At 47.7% G+C, this 20503-nt stretch overlaps 1 protein-coding gene across 5 annotated transcripts in view; it reads right to left on the reverse strand.

Moving 5' to 3' along the window:
• MACF1 (microtubule actin crosslinking factor 1) overlaps window positions 1–20503 on the reverse strand; it is a 1146281-nt gene that overhangs the window by 498057 nt on the left and 627721 nt on the right. For all 5 annotated transcript variants that reach the window (XM_085648361.1, XM_085648360.1, XM_085648359.1 and 2 more), the window contains 4 exons: window positions 19494–19556; window positions 3731–3951; window positions 3317–3446; window positions 477–676 (listed from right to left, as the gene is read on the reverse strand). In XM_085648361.1, the coding sequence (XP_085504487.1) occupies window positions 477–676; window positions 3317–3446; window positions 3731–3951; window positions 19494–19556 (614 nt within the window). The remainder of the gene's footprint in view (window positions 1–476; window positions 677–3316; window positions 3447–3730; window positions 3952–19493; window positions 19557–20503) is intronic.

The following is a 20503-nucleotide window of genomic DNA, read 5'->3' on the forward strand; positions in this document are numbered from 1 at the left end:
TCTGAGCCTGGGTACGAGTTGTACTATCTGTACAATTAATTACTCAACCTGCGGATAGTAACAGGCAATCAAGTCTCTCCACCAGATTGACCTGAGGCATCTAATATGGCAACTGAAGCCCAGTTCCCAAGCAACTTAGAAAGAGAGAGTTTAAAGTGCTCACGAGAAATTGAACTGAGGAAGGGGTCCAGAGAGGACACTAGCACAAAAAGCAGTCCTAAGTGTACGCCAGTGTCAGGTTTCCTATTTTAAATGTCTCAAAACTATGTTGCTGATACAGACATCAGCTCTTCTTAATGCAGATCATGGTTTACCAAAACAGCTGAAGAGAGCAAGGCCCAGTCTACGACACACAGAGGACAAATCCCACCCCTTCGAGTATCCCTCCACCTGGCAGGTCATAGCCCAATGCTGCGACATATCAAACCACCAGATACAACATGGGGAGTGGCCTGAATTGGGAGCGTGCCACTCACCTGCACCTGCTGCTTTTGTGCGTTTAACATGTTGGGCTCAATGGAGAGCGGGCCGAGCACACTCATCATCAGCTCCTTCTCCTTTAGCCATGGCCGCAGCTGGGCTTCCGCACTTTGAAATGCTGCTAGCTGGGTAGCGGACTCCTCCAGTTCCTGCTGCCGCGTAACAGTCACTTCTTGTGCTCTGCTCCACCTGGAATCTGTGGATACAAACCGAGAACCCCAGAATTCATCATGAGTCACAAACTAAAGTAATTCTGGAACTCTTGTACTTCTTCTTTTAGTGCAAGAACAGATCCTTTCCTGATAAACTCTTACCCAAATTCCTCTCAATTATTTCTCACTTCACTCCTTACCTACCTCTATCCCTCCTATTTCACTTCTCGCTCCCACTTATTCCAAATTCCATCCATCCCTACAAATCCCTCCCAGCTATATGGAAGTGGTATATTCAAATACATACTATGCTTGGGTTCTTTATTATGGACTAATTGCCAATATAACTGTGATGTTTTACACCATTTTGCCAAATTTGTTCTGTATAAAGAAAGCAACTAAAAGTACCTATGATCTTTTGGGGTTAGGAGAACTCACAAACCAACATGTTGGCTCTCTGATAGGACGCACTGTCCATCTCAAAATGGACTCTTCCACCAGATTAATATAGGCAAAGGATTCATGGAAAACCTGACTGCTTTCCAGTGCCAGACAATGGTATACATTTTATGTTTCGAGTGCCAAGTGCTCCTTGTACATGCCACATGTTGAGAGGGAAAGCCTTATGCATGGCTCTGGAGAGTGTGCTTTCCTGCCCTATGCTGATCTCCTGGTGACTCACTGCAAAGCTGCTGTACGATTGTGGATTTTTACCTCAGCAAAAATGATAATCAAGCATGTCCACTCATGGTTTCCCTGTTTACATGGATTGCCCCTACAGTTTGGCTCTGAGGTCAAGGGAGCACACAAAGTGCAATCATCGTTTAAGGAGAGTGGCTACTGGCGTCTTTACCCAGGCTGTGGTAAGACTGACAGTAGTGGTACCTCAAGCGCTAGGGAAGAGTTGCCTACCAGCTCCTTCCTGGTAAATTCTATGCAGTCTCCCTTGCTTGTGTGCTTTTGGCTTCTATCATATCTGAGATGCATGTGTTGAGAGCTGGTGTGTGCACTGGGTGACGATGGATTGGTGAGCCATTGTGTTTAATGTAAACAAAGCGGACACCTTTTCCACATTCCAACTGCCCCTCCCTAATTCTTGCAGAAGCTTGGTGGGTTGGGGAAGGAACCAGCTCTTATCTATGTTTAGCTTAGATTTTCCCTCTGCTGGGGGATGGTCAGTCTCTTGTAGCCAAGCTATCCCTGCCAATTTATTAATTAACATTCCTCCCTGCAGATAACACACACCAATACCAAGAGACAAGGGAGGAGGATACCAGGCTCTCCCCATGCAGCTATCACACAGTAAACATGCAAAAAAAATGCCCCTAGGATTGGAAGGGCGCCCAGGATTCAAAAGTAGCAAACTCCTAAATGAGCTTGGTTCCTATCAGGGAATGATAAGGACTGGCCTTATCTGCCAGTGGGCTGTTCAAAGATTCACTTTAGACTTCTGCGAAGTGACATACAGTTGCAGTTGAGTGAGCAGAGTTGAAGGAGCTGAATCCCATGGATTGCCGTGCTCTGGCTTGAGAAGGTGTTTCCGTGACAGACTTGCATACCAAAAGGAATGTCTGTCTTCCGGAAGGAGCTTGGCTTGAGTTGACCTAGCAAAGGACTCTGCGGCTTTGCAGCAGAAAATCAGTTGAGTGATAACCTCTGGAAAGCGGCTGCGAAAGGGCGACTGCTTTAAACCACACAGAGAAGCTTGAGGCAGCTGCTGAAGAAAGGGAAACTTACTGCTCATCAACAACAGGGGAAACAGGAAGCTCCCGCCAATGAAGGTGAGACTGCTTTGTCCCGGACTCTCTCCTGTCCCTTGGGAGACTGAGTGTTTCAAGTTACCATCTATAGCTGGAGTTGATTGCCATGATGAAGAACACACCATGTGGACCCTTGGCCCTTGCCAGTAGACTTGCATGATCTCTAGCTTTGTCTTGCTTGTCGTGCACCAGTAGCACATAACACAGTACCCGTGGTCTCCCTGCTATTAGAAACTCTAAACTGTGGACGTTGGCTCAGAGATACAGGCCGCCATCCTTTTTGGGTATTCTGCTGGATTTAGGATACAATATGATCTTGACCAGCCACTACCCTCCTAAAGCTAGATCCAGTAACTGTGCATGAACACCAGGCCCAATGCCACAAGAGCAGTGTCCTCTCCATGGGTGGGCACTTCTGTTCTTTTTGGTGGTGGGACAGCGGGCGGACTGGGAACATTTAGCTTCATCAGTTGATAGGAAATCAAATGTTCCCAGTCTACCCTCTGTCCCACCACCCAAATTAACAGAAGTGTCCAACCGCTCCTAAGAGGGGACACTGCTTTGGTGGGTCAGGGTTCCAGTTAGGTGTGTCTGGTGTCTTTGGGGTCAGAACTCAGGCCTGGAGGGTTGTAGAAACTTCTGGTTTTCACTGTGCATCTTAGTTTTATGTATAGTACATTTGCCATCTGTGCATTAAAGTACTTTTATATTCTTACAATGTGCAACCCATATGCATAACTATACACATTTACAAATCCAGTAGAGCCTTCACTGTTCCCTTCCCACTCAGCTTGATGGATTAAGTCTGTTAATGCGAATCACAGCCGCTCTTTTCTGAAGCTGTAGGGAGAGTAGATTTTACACTGATGCATATTGTTAAACTACTGTGTCACACTAGTCATTGAAGACAAAAACGACACTTACCAAGATCATCTAGCATGGTCTGCCAGTTTTTAGCCTCTGGAGAATTTGGGTGTTTCTCGATCAAGCTGCGAAGAGCTTCTTTCAACTGCTCAACCTTCCCAGAGTTCTGTTCCAGTTCATCAAGCAAAGCCTGGTAACAAAAGATTTGGGCAAGAGTGAAGTGACGGTGTGATTAAGAAAGAGTAGCACACCAATTTGTGCATAGTAACACCCCAGTACTTGATTTCTATGGTAGTGAATCTGACTACTCCATTCAAGATGGCTTTGATGACTTTATCTGCATGTGCTCTGACCCTTATTCCTCCCAGGTCTTTTTCAGTGGCATGTCATCCTTGAGATCACATCGTTCTGCAGTCGCTTAGCCTCCCCTTCCACAGTGCCCTGCTAAGTACCCTTTCAGTCAGATGTACTCACCTTGTTCTGCTCAGCATGAGCTCTGGATGGAGAAGAATCAAGAGATGATAGGACTTGTTCCTTTGACTCCAGCCACCTAAATAGGGCTCCCGTCTCTTCCTGGACTTCCTGTATTCTTTTCTGCATGGCTGACAACTTCTTCTCATTATCCCGGAGGATTGAGCCCAAACCCTCGTACCGCTGGGTCACATCGGAAACATCACATTGAATCTCTGTCAAATCTATGGGAACAAAAGAAAACATTAGCCACTAACAAGCATAGCACACAGTTAAAACACAGGGAGCATGCAGCGGACAACACAATAAAGTACTCAAGTAATATATTTGCACACTGTAAATAATCACCAGGGTGCAGTCAGAAAGATGACACCCACCCACAATAAGAACATTACAGCATCGCATTGTGGGATAAACGACTGCACAGTGTAAGGCACATCAATATCACGCTGCAGGAAATAAGACTATTCAAATGGACCATATCACCAGCGCAATATGAGATCACCACCAGCAAAAAGAACAAGTTACTTTCCTTCGATGGTGGATACTCTATCAATCCACAGATCCTTCAGCTTTAAAATCCCCTTAGGCTGGATACGAAAGTGTAACTGCACATTGACCTCGTTTCACTCTGGAAGTGAAGCTACTTTGGAGCATAAAAACCAATTAACTATGCCGGTGTGCAGATCTCTAATTTGTACATTTTTCCATGGAAAAGAGGCCTCTCTACAGAACAGGGAGGTGGGAGGGCATTGAGGAATATGCACTTAGATAGCGTATACCCCAGAAAGCGCATTACCGAAGGTACGCAACTAGTTCTTCTCATGGATGCTTCTAACTGTAAATTCCTCACCTTTAGAATAGATACCAAAGTAGTTATTCCCCTAGTGGTGAATCAGGAGAATGACTCAGACCTAAATACACTTTCCACGGATCTGGCTGTAAAGGCAGTAATGCTTTGTGAACGTGCGCAGCACATGTTGCAGCGTGGCAAATATTCAGGACAGGTACTCTGCGTGCCAACGCAGTGGTAGCAGCACTGGTCTTAGTGGAATGGGGCCTCAATCATTCAGGAGGCTGCTTCTTGGTCAACAGATAGCAGACCTTAATGCACAGGATTATATCCCTGGACAGAGTACTTTTCTGCCCTGCCATGCTGTTCCTTGCCCCATTGAATTCCATAAAGAGCGGATCATCCACCCGGCGGTCTTTGTAAGAATCAATGTAAAAGCTCAGTGTTCTGTTGGCTTACAAACGATGGAGTCTCTCCTCTTTTGAATGGGTAGGGTGGGACAAAGAACGTCAGAAGTGTGAAAGGGAGTCACAACCTTTGGCAGAAAAGCCACTTCAGTCTTCAGCCCCAGTTTGTCCTGAAAGGTGGTGGTGCTTGGTACTGGACTGAAAGACCCTGAAGCTCAATCACCCAACGAGCTGAGGTTATTACAATGAGAAAATCTGTCTGGAGGGTCAGGAGACGTGGGGACAGCTGTGCAACCGCTCAAAAGGGGTGCACATAAGAAAAGTAAGGACCACTGTGGCATCATAAAGGGTTTACAAGGATACCTATGGCTGATTCCTTTGAAAAATTGCATCACAACAGGTGATTTGAACAAGGACAGTTAAGATATGATATCCATTTGTACAGCGCAGCAAATCACACCCAAAGGTGCATCTCGGTGCGAACCTCTTCAGGAAATATTGTCACAGAACTAGAATAGCCAGGTTTTCAACAGCTTCTCAAATTGACCGAAATCTGCATAGCTGCGCAAATGGACAGGAAGCTGGTTCCATGCCCCTGGAGCAGTGTAACAGAAGGATCATAACTCCTTATCTAGAGAACCGAATCCGAGGGATAGAGAGGAGCGGTTTGTCACTGGATCTCAGTGTGCATGTCGGGCAGTAATGGCTTAGTTCTTTTTTCAAGTATGAAGTGCATTTTCCTATAATGGCTTTGTAGGCAAGACAGCAAGTCTTAAAAAAGATGCGTTTCCTAACCAGCAATTAGTGCAAGAACCTTAAAATAGGAGCCGAGGGAGAATCTGCTGGAAAGTTACAGACCAGTTGGGCAGCTGTATTTTGTACGACCTAAAGTTTCATATGAAGAGTATCATTGGCTGCCATCAACAGGGCATTACTGTAATCAAGGCGACTGATAACCAATGCCTGGATCAGTGTTTTCCTGGCCGAGAAAGGGAGCCAAGGGGAAACCTTTTCCAGACTGCGTAGGTAGCATGCGCATGGTAGCATGCGCAGCTCCGCATGGTACTGTAACTCCGTAATTTTTCATTGTCAGTTCCTGGTCGATTTTAATCCCTACATTTTCACTGAATGTCTGGGAGTCGGGGCATGCCCAGCTCCCGTGGCCATCAGTCCGGTGACTAGAGCTGTTATGCCTTGCCAAATAGCAAGACCTCTGTCTTCTCGCTACTGAGCTGAAGACAGTTTCCAGCCATCCAGGCAACGATAACTTACAGACAGTTTTGGAAGCAAGGTCTTGAGTCCTCAATGTCCTGTGCTATCGTGATGATCAGTAGCGTATCGTCGGCATACAAGGTTACTTCAAAGCCATGGGATCTCACCTGTTGTGCCAGGGGAGCAACATAAATTTCAAACAATGTTGGGCTCAGTGATGAGCCTTGAGGACTCCCTTGGTGAGAGGAACCTGCCGAGATTTAAAGGAACCCAGTGTAGTATTTGGGTCAGATCTTTTAGAAAGTCTGCTAACCACTGCAGGGCGATCCCTCCGAACCGAATGTAATGCAGTCTGCTAGCCAGAACTGGATGAGAAATGGAGTCGAAAACCACATAGAGGTCCAATAGTACCAGCATGGCGGGGGCACCACCATCTAAAAAAAGACTGATCAAATCGGTTACTGCTACTAGAGAAGTTTAGGAACTATGTGCTGCTTGGAATCCCGACTGGGAGGGATCCAATGTCGAGTGATCATCCAGAAACGTCATGAGCTGTTTGTAACATGGCACTCCAGGACTCTGGCGGTAATTGTTCAGAATATTGGGATTGATGCTACGTTTTTTCTGTAGAGGAACGACCTGAGCTGTTTTTCAAGCCAGTGGTACTTTAGCGGATTTAAGGGACTGGTTGAATAGAGACCAAACCACCACAGCAAGTTCAACTGACAAAATGGCAACCATTCATAGGTAATCCAGATTTGGCAGTCCACAAAGCAGATAGAACATGCTCTTCAGTCAAAGGAGCGAATCTGTCCAAACATGGGAGAGAATCATTGTAAGGCGACAATGCAATAACATATTTGAACTGCTCCTGCTTAGCTGGGAGTATTCTGTAAATTGCTTCCACTTTTTCCTCAAAGAAATCGGCAAGTGAGCTGCAGAGTTGTGGTGAAGAAGGTATAATGGAGCTACATGCATGATTGTGAATAAATTCCTTAAGTGTCTTGAAGAGTTGTTTGGGAAAATTAGCAGCACTGGTTATTTGGTTACAAATGGAGCTGTGTCTGGTGTTCCTAACAAGGGCATGGTAATGGGTTAGAGCAGATTTATAAGCTGCTCTATAACTTGTTCCGGTAAATCCAAAAAGACAGAAAAGGGTTGCATATAGCCCTAGACAGTGCTCCCAGCAAGTACTTGCTGAGCCAAATACAAAACAAACAACACATTCAACTGTTTAGCCTGTAACAGGTCTATATTATGGGTGTCACAACAAGCCACAACCCCCTCCCAGCGTAAAAAGACTATGTAGAAGGACGCCTGGCCGCAAGGATGACATACACTACTTTGGGATGGAGATCTAATGCAGTCAACTGCTACTGCTCATCTCCATGCATCGAGGTGTAGAATGCACAGCCCGGGTCAAGACCTTGCTCTGCTGCTGCGACAGGAGATCCTTCTGAAGCGGCAGCCTGATCAGAGGTCACAGACTCATGCCCAGAAGTACTTGGTACCACATTCTCCTGGCCCAATCAGAGCCACTAGGATGACTTGGGCCCAGTCGTTTCTGATCTTCAGAATTCGGGGCAGGAGAAGTGGCGGTGCGAAGGTACAGACGAGTCTTTGCTCCACTCTAGGCAGAATGGTATAACACAGGCCCCAACAGTGCAGAAGGGCCCCCGAGCTGCAGGGGGTCACCTCAGCACAGTATTCTTGCATAAGAGCACCTGATTAAATCCAGAGCGAGATCCCCTCTATGTACCTTGCAGGGGGGGTCCCCCTCAAGTTTCATTACACCATTGTCCACGACCCCACCCCACCCTATTTGTTGCAGTACCACATGGTGGTGGTGTTACCCCTGAACATCTGAACTAGCTTTCCCTTGATTGAAGGGAGAAAAAAAAGCTTTGAATGCCAAGCAAATCGCTCAGAGCTCCAGCAGAGTCCTCTCATCCCCACCTCTCCCAGATGGCCTCCCCTATCCAAGGAGTGGCGCATCTGTCACTACTAAGTGATCTGGTTGGGTAAGGGAGAGGGGTCTTCCTCTGACACAATCGCGGTTGGTCAGCCACCACTGCAGATCCTGTGCAGTTCCCTCCAAGATCTGGACCATGTTGGAGAGATTCCCTTGATGCTGCGACCACTGGAATTTCAGGTCCCACTGCAGAGCCCGCAAATGCCATCTGGCATGTGTCACTAGCAGGATGCAGGAGAACATGAGGCTCAGCAGCCTCAGAGTCGGTCTCAGCGAACTCCAGGATAGAGGCTGAAACACACAAGTTACTAATTTGTGTAACAATATATCTGTAAGAGCCATTAGTTAGTGATAGATTCCTTACCTTAGAATATACCCTGGCGTCAGACTGGATCTGGAAAATTTTCATCAGCAGAACCCCTGCACGTCGGTAGGCGTCGTCGTGTGGCTATGCGTACGTCGCTGGCGTCATAGCCACCGAGATGACGTCGTCAGAGCTACTTAGACGCGCCCACGCGTGCGGACGTCGGTTCTGTGCATAACCTTTCCACGCCAGGAGCGCAGAGACATGCCAGAGACTGACTACTGGTGCAATAGAACTAGGGCCCTAAAAGGGATGACCTGAACCCTAGAGAACAGTTCGCAGAACGGGGAGGTTGGGCGGGCGGTAAAGAATCTATCACTAACTAATGTCTCTTACAGATATATTGTTACACAAGTAAGTAACTTGTGCATCTGAAAGAGACACTTTAGTGATAGATTCCTTACCTTAGAATACATACCCAAGCAATACCAACCCCGGTGGTGGGTCTGCGATGTGAGATTACACCAGAAAGTCACGGAGAACAGATCGGCCAAAGAAGCCGTCTCTCCGGACCTGACTGCCAAGGCAATAGTGCTTAGTGAAAGTATGCAACGAGGCCCAAGTGGCCGCCTGACGGATGTCTTGCAGGGGGACACCGCGTCCCACTGCTGTAGTAGCTGCTGTCGCCCTGGTAAAATGGGCGCGCAGCCCAACCAGAGGTTCCTTTTTAGCCAGAGAGTAACAGGCTTTAATACACAAGAAACCCATCGAGAGAGAGTTCGCTTGTGCACAGCCCGGCGCCCACGTAGCTAACAAAGAGCTGGTCATCCACCCAGAACTGTTGTGTGCGGTTGAGATAGAATGAAAGCGCACGTTTTGGGTCCAGACGGTGGAGCCTCTCCTCTTCTCTTGAAGGGTGTGGAGGCGGAAAGAAAATGGGCAGAGTGACAGTTTGCCCAAGATGAAAGGCAGACACTACTTTTGGTAGAAAGGAGGGACGCGGTCGAAGCACAACCTTGTCCGGATGAATCGCCAGGAAAGGGGGTTTACAGAGCAGAGCCTGGAGCTCACTCACCCGCCGAGTGGAGGTGATGCCCACCAGAAAGACAGTTTTCAAAGTTAATAACCGCGAAGGACAGTTATGAAGAGGTTCAAAGGGAGCGCACATCAAGTATGCACTGATGCATCACAAAAGGAATAGGAGGAAAAAGGTGAGTAATGCCTTTGAGAAATCTATTGACAACTGGGTACTTGAAAAGAGAGGACTGATCAGGCAGCCTAAGCAAGGCTGAAAAAGCAGAAAGGTAGCCCTTGATAGTGCCCAGAACAGAGCCCTGCTGGGCCAAAGAGAGAAGGAATAGATGCGTTGTTTCCCGTAGGAGTAACGTCTCTTACTCAGCACTCCGATATTTATTGAATGTTTAAATGATTGCACAACGATTGTAGAGTTTGTAGTTTTGAGGCGTCTCCTCGAAAGGAGCGAAAAGTGGACCCCTAGGGACTGTGTGTGTTGGCAAGACCCAAGGACTGGGCCGTAGCCCCAGGAGTCCCTAAAGCGTTTCCAGGGTGCTATCCACCTGGTCACCAAAGAGGCATGTGCCAAAATAGGGCATGTCCAACAAACTGTTCTGAACATCCCCGGAGAAGCCAGTTGTTCTGAGCCAAGCGTAAGGGCGGAGCGCCACCGTTGAGGACAGTTCCTGCAGAGTGAATCGGCCGTGTCAAGTCCACAACAGAAAGTGAATTTAGCAACATCTCTCCCCTCGGTAATGGCCTGGGAGAGCACCGCCCGAGCTTCCACAGGGCACTGAGGCAGCACCTGTGCCACCCTGTCCCACACGGAATGTGAATAGCGGCCCAACAGGCACGCAGTATTCACCGCCCGCAACCCGTAACTGGCAGAAGTGAAAATCTTTTTCCCAAACTGCTCCAGTTTCTTAGATTCCTTGTCCGGAGGGGCAGAAGGGAATGCGCTCGGCGAGGCAAAGGCCTGGACAACCAGACTCTGAGGTGTCGGGTGTTGTGTGAGAAAGCTGGGGTTGCCCGGCACCCTTATCCACAGGAGCCCCCGTGTTGGGTTTGTTCCAGGTGCTCAACAGGACATCTGTAAGTGTGTCGTTGAAGGGCAGCAGCGGCTCTGCAGAGGAGGACGCTGGCTGCAGTATGTCAGTCAGGAGATTGGTCTCGATAGGCACAGAAGGGAGATCGAGGTTAAGAGCCTCAGCCGCCCTACGAAACACCACAGATAAAGTCCCAACCTCCTCCGTAGCCACGGAAGAGGGGGACAGTGTACCAGGATGTGGAGAGAAATCCAGATCCACTGGACCTTCCATATCATCTTCCCATTCTGGCTCATCCTCGCATTGAGCTGCAAGAGGGTCTTCAGACCCCTCCCAGTACTCCCCTTCGTCCACCGGTGGTTGAGGAGGCTGGTAAGGACGAGGTGCCTGGGGAATGGGATAAACTTTCCACCAAGAAACGGAACCGGGGGGTAATAGACCAATCCCGGTTTGGTGCCGTTCTGCACCACATCCGGAGCTGCCCCGGGGGCAGAACCACCCAATGGGTCCACGGGGCCCGAAGGCGCTCTGGAGGGACCCAATGGGCCAAACAAACGGCTTATGGCCAACAGGAAAGCCTATATTTCGTCCAGAGTCAGGGCACGCCTCGGGGTCATGGGCGTACCCCAAGCAGAAGAGACACACATCGTGCGGGTCCGCTACCGACATGTTCCGACAGCAGGCCCTACAGGACTTAAACCCGGGTATCCCTACTGCACCAGGAGTCGAGTACTCGACAAAACAAGAGAAACAAGTTCTCAGAAACCAAGTTAAAACATTAAAGAGGGGTACCGCTCTCTCTTGGATCTGCGTTTGCTGGAGCGGAAAAAGTAAGAACTGACGTCAGCGCACGTGGGTGCGTCTAAGTAGCTCTGACGACGTCATCTCAGCGGCTACGACGCCAGCGACGTACGTGGAGCCGCACGATGACGCCTACCGACGCGCAGCGTTACTGCTGACGAAAACTTTCCGGATCCAGGCTGACGCCTGGGGATATTGTAAGGTAAGGAATCTATCACTAGCGTGTCTCTTTCAGATATTGGGATCATAGCCTGAATATCCTTGACTCGCTGCTCTGGAGGATAGGCCCAAAACTGCACTGCATCCACAACAGCTCTGATGAAAGGGAGCGTCGAAGAGGGAATCAGGTGTGACTTCGGCACGTTGATAGTGAACCCCAGTAAAACCAGGAGATTCACCATACTCTGGAGCTGGAAGTGGACAATCTAAGGTGAGCTCGCCTTCAACAGCCATTTGTCGAGATAGGGGAAGACTGGCACCCCTGATCTGATGTAAATTGAAAGTGCTTGTGGCCTCCATGAACTGCAATCAGCGCAGATGGACAGGCAGGACAGGAATGTGAAAACAGGTGCCCTGCAAGTCAAACGCTACCATCCAGTCTCCATGGTAGAGTGCAGACAAGGCCAGAGTAAGCATTCTGAACTTTTCCTTTTTGAGGAAGTAGTTGAGGGCTCGCAGATTTAGAACAGGGAAAAGGCATACAAAGGCCCTTGTCCGTTTTTCAGACCAGAAAGTAGCAGGAATAGCAAACGCAGCCTACATCAGGTGCGAGAACCCTCTCTGTGGCTCCCATGGCCAAGAGAGTCCTGATTTCCTACTGAAGCAAGTTCATGTAGTCCTCCGTCAGCCGATTGTAAGTCAGAGGCATGAAGGGAGGGGTAGTCTCGCAGGGGCGGGAGTAGCCCATTTCGGTCTATCTGAAGAACCAACTTGTCCGATGGGATGTTTTGTCAGTGGTGGAGGTGATGGCTGATCCAGCCACCAACCGGCCATCCATGATGTAGAAGGGCCGGACTAGGAAGGTTTAGAGGGTGCAGCGGGAGTGGTGGACGAACTAGGCCTCTGACCGCCTGACCCCAGGGGTCAAAAGGAACTGCACCCACGGCCGCGCAGGGGTTGCTGAACTTGCATGATCTTGTGGCTGCGATATGGCTGGTGCGGCTGAAAGCCCCTTCCGTGGCCACGAAAGGGGCAAAAAGCAGACATGGGACGGGTGGTCCTTAAAGCACACTAGGGCTATGTTTGCCTGGTCTCCTATAAGGGAAGGCTGGACATCCCCAGAAAAGCCATAAGTTCTCAGCCGAGGCATGGCATCGAACAGCCACCGTCAAACACATTGCTCTGCCCAGAGTGTTGGTGGAATCTAGCCCACAACGAATGGTGAACTTTGCCACATCTCTCCTGTCTGATACCGCTTGGGAGAGAATGGCCCGGGCCTCCTCTAAGACCTGTGGCAGCACTTGAGCAACCGTTTCTCACAAGAAGTGGGCATAACAGCCCAATAGGCATGCAGTGTTCACTGACGGCAATACAAAGCTGGCAAACAAAAAAAAAAAATCTTCTTGCCCCAACTATCCAGCCTCTTGGATTCCTTGTCCGGGGGTGTGGAAGGGAATACACCTTGTGAGGAAGACGCCTGGGCCATCAAGCTTGCGGGGGTTGAATGGTTGTTGAGGAATTTTGGGTCACCTGGTGCAGGGCGATGGAGGCAGGTGACTGTCCTATCAACAGGAGCCCCTGTGCTGGGCTTGAACCAGATTTCCAGAAGTACATCAGTCATGGCTTCGTTGGAAGGCAGGAGAGGTCTTGAGGAGGAGACACCTGGCTGCAGGACCTCTGGCAAGATGTTCGCCTTGACTTCCACCAAAGGGAGCTTAAGGTGCAGGACCTCTGCTGCGATTCTCACCATCATGGCATATGAAGCTCCCTCCTCCGTAGCCACGGTAGGTGGAGAAAGCAGACCAGAATCTGGAAAGCTATCCAGTACACTGGCCTAACTTAATTCATCATACCAGTCCACCTCGTGCTCTGGCTGGTCTTGTAAAGGGTCCAGAGACTCCACCCAATCTTCCACCATTCCTAGTCCTCAAAATAAGGCAGAGGAACCGACCTAGAACTCAAGGGCGAAGTCAGCGCCGGAACTGGCGTCGAGTGGCGCTGATATGGCTCTGTTTTGTTGAGGATAAGAAAGAGGCTGGCGTTGGGAATCTCGGTGCGGGGGAAGGTCGCAGGAACATGACTGGCTTCGATCCCGATCCAGCACTGGATCCATTGGAGGCATCGGTGCTGGAGCCTCTGGCACTGAAACTCAATGGAGCCCCCTCTGAGCCTCTGGGGCCCGAAGGCGCATCGGGAGGGTCAGGTCGTCCAAATATGAGGCACATCGCGTCACTGAATTCTTTAAGATGGGTGGGGGTCGCTCCGGTTCCTGGAAAGGCTGGGAAGCACAGAGCCGACCCAGGCGCAGGATCTGCAGAACGAGGCTTAGAGCATCGATACTCCGCTGTCTCGTTGACTGACGGATGGGGAGCACTTGAAGCATGCTTCGACTTCTTGTGTTTCTTATGCCTCTTACCTGGCCGACCTGAAGACTTTGAGTGGGAGGAAGAGGACTAAGGACTCGCAGAGTGGTGCCCCGAACTTCCTCTCGACCAGGAACGAGACCTCCGGGGCGAAAGGCATGGAGTTGAACGCTGGGCCGCAAGCAGCTTTAGGGAGTGCTCCTTCTAAAGCCTTCAGGGCCATGGCTTGGCAGTGGGAACATGACTTCGAGTCTTGGCCGCGCTCAAGGCACCTGAGACAAATTAAGTGTGGATCTGTCACGGACATGGCGTGATGGCAGGCGCCGCACAGTTTGAATCCATAAGTCTTCTTAGACAATGAGGAAAAGCCTACACACCAAACATCGCTGACAAAACATCAAAAAGTGTCAAAGGGTAGCTCTCTTCAAGGATCTGTGCTAGCTGGAGCAGAGAGAAAAGAACTGACGTCAACGCGCAGAGGTGGTGAATATATAGGTGACGTGGACATCACTTCCAGCGCAGATGACACCAATGACTTCACTTGGAGCCGACTGACAGCATTGTTCGAGCAGGTAAGGTAAGGAATCTATGGATAGATGTCTCTATCGCATATCAACGTGCTCGGGTGGCGCTAATATGAGTCTTCCACCATCTCTTCCAGGGCAGAACGAGGTCAACGCAGAGTTTCACAATGCAACCCACAGTCATGCAGAGGCTATGCTGAAAAATCTTCCAGATCCAGTCTAGCTCTTGCGGAAATTCTCAGGAAAAGGAATCTGCATTTAGAAGTATCTATAAGTCACACTATACCATGTTGCCAAGGGACACCACACTAGTATGCCAAGGGACACCCTACTAACAAATGGCAGGACAATGTCAACACACTGCCAACATCAAGCAGGCCAATAAGAGAATGCTCTCAAACAATGTCTGTATTTCAAAGAATATGCAAGCATACAGTGGCACTATGCTTGCTCAATGTGATGCAATGCCAGCGCAAGACACAATAATAACAGAATGCTCCAGGGCAATGCCCTATGCAGCAGAAGAGCACCAGCGTGCTATGAGACTTACGGACCATTTTGACACCTTCCTCTTTGTGAATGTAATAAAAGAAAAAGGTAAGACAGTAGTCAGTGGCCTCGGAGACCACTGCAACTCTCAAATAAACTTTGAAAAGATTTTTTGTATTCTTTAAATGCAGCACCATTTCCTTTATAGAAAAAAGGCTACAATTAAAAAACATAAGTTTACTTTATTTAAAGGTGCTCACAGACCTATTGGTCTGCTGACCCTAGTACACCACCATCCCTGTGATGGCCACCAATTTGAGTAAGTCGTAATTTGCAACTTACTTTATTAATATTGATGTTGCAGGTTGGATTACAACCCACTCTGAATCAGAATTTGCAAACTGTGACCAGTATTCAGTAGCTCTGGCTCTTAATGATTAGGACACAGAACAGCAGCCTCAGTATGTATCCTGTGTTAGAACATCAGTGTTCTACAAATCAATATCAACATGTCTCAGGACATGAAGTTTCCCACAAATATCATTGCGTCACAGAACAATCTCACACCTGCTTTTCCATGTGTGGCCCATCGACACAATGATTGCACACTGCAGAGCTGACCCAAAAAGCATGCTTTGAACAGGACATCCCAGAGAATGGAAGCCTCAGTCAGCATTATAGAAAACTAGGCAAGAAATACACAGTTTGTACTCACTAGAAGGGATCCTGGTGCAGTGTGACAGATATCATGGCTGGGTCATTGTGCAATGGAAAACAACATCAGAATGCAGGTACATAATAGAACTGTAGGGAATAGAGTTCTCTGCATGGCTTTTAGAGGCTGAGCTACCATGCGGATATAAGAATTCTGGCCTACAAAGTGCATATTTCCTCTCAAACAATGAAACAAGAATGCATGCTCTTCAGGGTAATCCTGTTTTTGTCAAGGAGGCACATAAGTGCACTCCTCTTGTGAGAGGGGCTCCAGCCTTCCCAATCTAGGCTATTGGTGGTTGCATAGTCAATAGTTAGGGGACAAGCCCTTTTACCTGCAGAGTGGGAAAACATACCTGCTCACAACACAAAGTCTATGCAGTCTCACATGACTGAAATCCCTTGCCTTCATGATACTCTGGACATACATGATGGGTGACGTACATGTGTGTGTAGTTTTACTTGTGTGCCTGGACGCATGAATGGTGAAGTTCATTGGGCTCCATGTGGATCAAGCTTGGATGCCTGGCATGCACGTACAAATCTCATTTCAACCTCCTGAAAATAGTGTTCTCTGTGGGTGGGAGACCAGAGCCCCTTTGGAGTAGGTGCAGATCCCCAGTCAGTGAAACCAACCCATCCCCATTTTCCTGTTCACTGTCTTCATGTCTTTGGAGAGGATATCCTGTTTGATGCCATTCCACATTCCACCTGCCAAAACCCATTCCAGGAAAGGTAGTACGTACCCTTCCTATGCACCTGACACTCCAGGAACTCCTTCGATCTATGGCCTAGTTCCCAGTCTGTCATAACTGGTCCAAGAGACATCAAGATTTGAGCCTCCTCTATGGGGTTAAGTGACTGCTGGAATTCCCAGTGCTTACTGGGTGCTTGTAAGTCTGCTATTGGAACATTTTATCATTGACCTATAAGTTACGAAATACAGGACTCCACTTCCCCTTGACCACCTATGATGGCAACCTAAATTACCACTGTACCCATTAAGTATCGCAGTGGTTACTCGATATGGACTTCAGTGATTGTACCCACCAAATTAGGATTACTGCTGACACTAGGTCATTCAGACTCTTGCCTTCCTTGACACCGTGAGAGATGTCAAGAAGAAATACTTTACATAGTAGAAGGGTGGGCACTTGATTTCTTTTAGTGGTGGACTCACTAGGCCTGGCCTTGTGTTTCATGATAGATGCAATTGTAAGCACATTCAAAGACTTGAAACCAAACTCAATTCATGCATATCAAAACCACAACAACCATTAGTTTAGGACTCTGATCAGCATCGCCAAAAGACTTTGAGGTACCGCTGACAGTGGGGCCATATGCGCCCACTTTCTACACTCCTGGAGCACTCTGGTTTTACAGAAGGGTTCGCAAATACTAGTACGCCACATTCTGTAATACATATTGCACACTCACACATGTAGAGCCAGAGCTATTCTAAAGGGGCATTCCCTCATTAGTACGAGGGTGTGGTCCCATGCTAATGAGGGCAACACTTTGACTCAGCACACGCATTGTATTATGGACGCGGATGTTAGGGCAAAGAGGTGGCCCACAGTTAAATATCTCTGCCAACCTTGGAAATGCAGGCCGAGTGCCGCAGTCACTGTCAAAGACGGAATGAATGCTTCAAACAGCCACTCCATCTTACACTAACTTCCTGCTCAAAGGGGAGCTCCGAGTTTACGGCTGCCATGAGTGGCAGTGCACTGACTGTAAGAGGGTGCACTGTTCTGGTCAGCAACCAGCACACCTTGTTAATGGTGTACCAAGGTGCAGAACGGGGCAGTGCGCCCTTTCCATAATGCGGCCTCTGATCACCTTTAAATAGACCAGAGCACAGTCAAACCTCCCCATTTTGTGAACATTTGCTCACTTTTTAACAAACGTTTAGCACCTGGTGCATAGGAGCTAGAAAAAAAATTGGGCTCAGTTACCTTGAAAGAAATATGTTTTCTTTAAACACCCAAGAACTGCTTGCACGTTGCAGTAATTACTTACATGCGATGCATTAAGCTGTTTGCACATCTAACATCACACCACATCCTAGAGTAAGCACTGACTGCTCAACCCTACTAAACAGAATGTGTCACCCGCTACTATGGAGTAGCTGGTGAACCAAGTGGAGCACAACAGTACTGGCTACAGGACACCAATGCTAAACTACAATTGATGCTCTGCAACCTCTACTACTCTGGACCTGTAAGGCCTCACAATGATAGACACCAATTGGGCTCGGATAGAAATGTCAGTGCATCTAAATGTTGAGAAACTAAGAGACACCTCAGTGATTGTGGAATAGATTAGAGCGACAAGCAGCACCATAATAATTGAAGTCTAAATCCTCAACACAAGCCTTTCCTTCTGCAGAGTATGACAAGAAGTCACTGTGAGGGATACTGGGTGATGATTGTGTATGTTTGATCACAGGAGAGACACTGTAAAGTAACTCAGGCTGTAGAAAATCACCACTAAAAAGCTGCAATAGCAGCTTCAACATCCAACACAATGCTGCTGAGAGCAGAAGTTCAGTATCTGTAACGTCGTCCAAAACGCTGTATATGCAGTCCAATATACGTGACTCCCAAGCATCATCATCATACCTATCCTGCTAATGCTCTTCCAGTCTTCATTTCTTCCTTAGAATCTTGGTAGTAGAGCAAACATATGAAACCGGTGCTGTGACCAATGGCAAGGTTTAATTGTTTTAGAATTTTGGATACCTGAGCTCTTTTCTGATGTCTCTTCAGAAGAAAACATTTTCTTGGTGACTTTCTGTGGAGTTGGATGTGGGTTAACTGGTGTGTTGTCATGTGTCTCCTCTTGTTGTTCTTGTGTTCTGTCTGCTATGTGACCTGTATCCGTGTCAGTATAGATCCTCCTTTATGAACTTCTGTCTCTTTCTTCTTCCGTATGCCTTTTGTTTTGTGTGTACCATGAAAGCTTTCTAGAGGCGAAACATTTTTCAAGGTCCATTGAACCTGAGAAACTTCCTGGAGGTTTAGTATTGAGGCTGACCTTATATTTGAGGTGTGCCTCCTAAAGCATCAATACGTTTCTCAAGACTGTTCTCATTCTGGGGAATATGGGCCACAAACAACCTTGTTTTGCACTTGAAGCTGACCCGAAGATATTGATCCCCATGTCAAGAATGCATTTCAGTTTTTTGTCTTTCCTCCTTGGAGTAATGGCGATTGTGTGTGCATCTAAATTTTGTCTCCATACCCCTGGTGATGGGTTTCGATTGAGTCACAATTTCTTCAATGTTGCCTGGATCACAGGCCTAGATTCTTTTCTTCTGGGCCTGCTATCCCAGAGGGCCTACATTATTCCTCCATCTCTGCACTGCTTTCAAATTCCTTGTACACCCCAATAGTAATCTCATTCCGTTGTCTTTCTAGGACAGTACACCAAGCTAACCTATGATCAAGTTGCTTATGTATAGCCTTGTTACACCTCAATTGTCAAGTAATTAAACAAGCTGACCCACCACGATCTGCAGGAAGGCATACATTATAAATTCGATTCCGATCAGACGTTTGCCAACTTTGAATGACATTTGGGGAAGTAGCAAAAAGGTGTGTTTTCTAGAACTACCACCTTTTTGTGTCATTCTCATACGACCCAATGTCTTGTTTAACAGACTGATGCAACCTTAAATGGTATACGGTCTTCAGGTCTCCAAAGGACGCTCCAAAATTTTCTTAGTACCCATCAAGCTTAGACCAGCCACTTTTCATTTGTGACACAATCTGAAACCGAGCCTAGAAATAGTCTTTGCACCATTGTATATTGGAGGGTCACCATGAGTCATTCGGCCCTTGCTTGATTCCGAAACAACAGCAAAGATATCTCAGCATGCAATTTGTAACACATGCTGAAAACTGACAGTGAATTAGCAATCTCTATCTCTTGTCCTGTTTGCCATGGGTTTAGGAAATGCTCACCTTTACAGGTATGGTATCCATTCACACTGCCTGCAGAGACTCCTGGGCTGGTGAGGGCAGAACCTGCACATAGGACAAGTAAACAGACAGTTATATAACAAGACAAGAACCTGATAGCCAAAGATCCAACACCAGAAGTCACTGTAGCACTATTATATCATTTATTATACCTATGTGACACACCTAAGGCATTTCTCTTACACAACGGCCCAAAACATTCCTGCTGTACCTACTAGTGCCAATACTCTAAAACAGTTAAGCACAGTCAGCACATCTATACCGCCGGCCTGAGAGTTCCTAAACTACAATGCACAAAGAATACTCCTGTATTTAAGTGCTAGTGCACCAGACATCACAGCCAGATCACCAATTTACCCCTTTACAGTTGATACTTCTAGCCCATGCTTCACCAATCACATCCATCATTCAGCCTTGGCGATAGCTGTGCTTGCTGTACCGACATGTATTGCTTAATTCTTTCTCAATTGACTTTTTGAGCCATAGCTCTAGCTACCCTCGTGAATGCTTCTCACCCATCTTGGATAATCTTGGATATCTCCAATATGTCTCACCTGCCTTGGTTGTCATTGGCCCCACTAGCATTAGCCAGTCTACAGATTGGCTTAAGACTATGAGTCACCCTGCCATATTCAATGCCCAGACTTAGTTCGGCCAACACATGGGGACAGCTGCGTCTGTGGTATTCACTTACCTGCCTTGGATAACCCAAGCTCTGCCCATGCCTAGATTCTTGCCCAATTGTATTGGTTAGCTTGAATGCTAGCAGTGCCTGCAAAAGCTACTTACCTATTTTTCTTAGCCTCAAATCTCGTGCTAACTATATCACTCACTCAACTATATTAGTCAGCATAATTCGACCGTGGCACACAGCTTACCTATCTTGGCTAGGTTTATCTTTGGCCATGCTGACAACATACTCTCACCTTGTCTATGTTAGCATCATCTGTGTTGCGAGTTCACAAATTGTGGTTAACCTCAACTGTAGCCTG

Source organism: Triturus cristatus, chromosome 3_2 (genome assembly GCF_964204655.1).
Source record: "Triturus cristatus chromosome 3_2, aTriCri1.1, whole genome shotgun sequence".
Classification (NCBI taxonomy): Eukaryota; Metazoa; Chordata; class Amphibia; order Caudata; family Salamandridae; genus Triturus; species Triturus cristatus.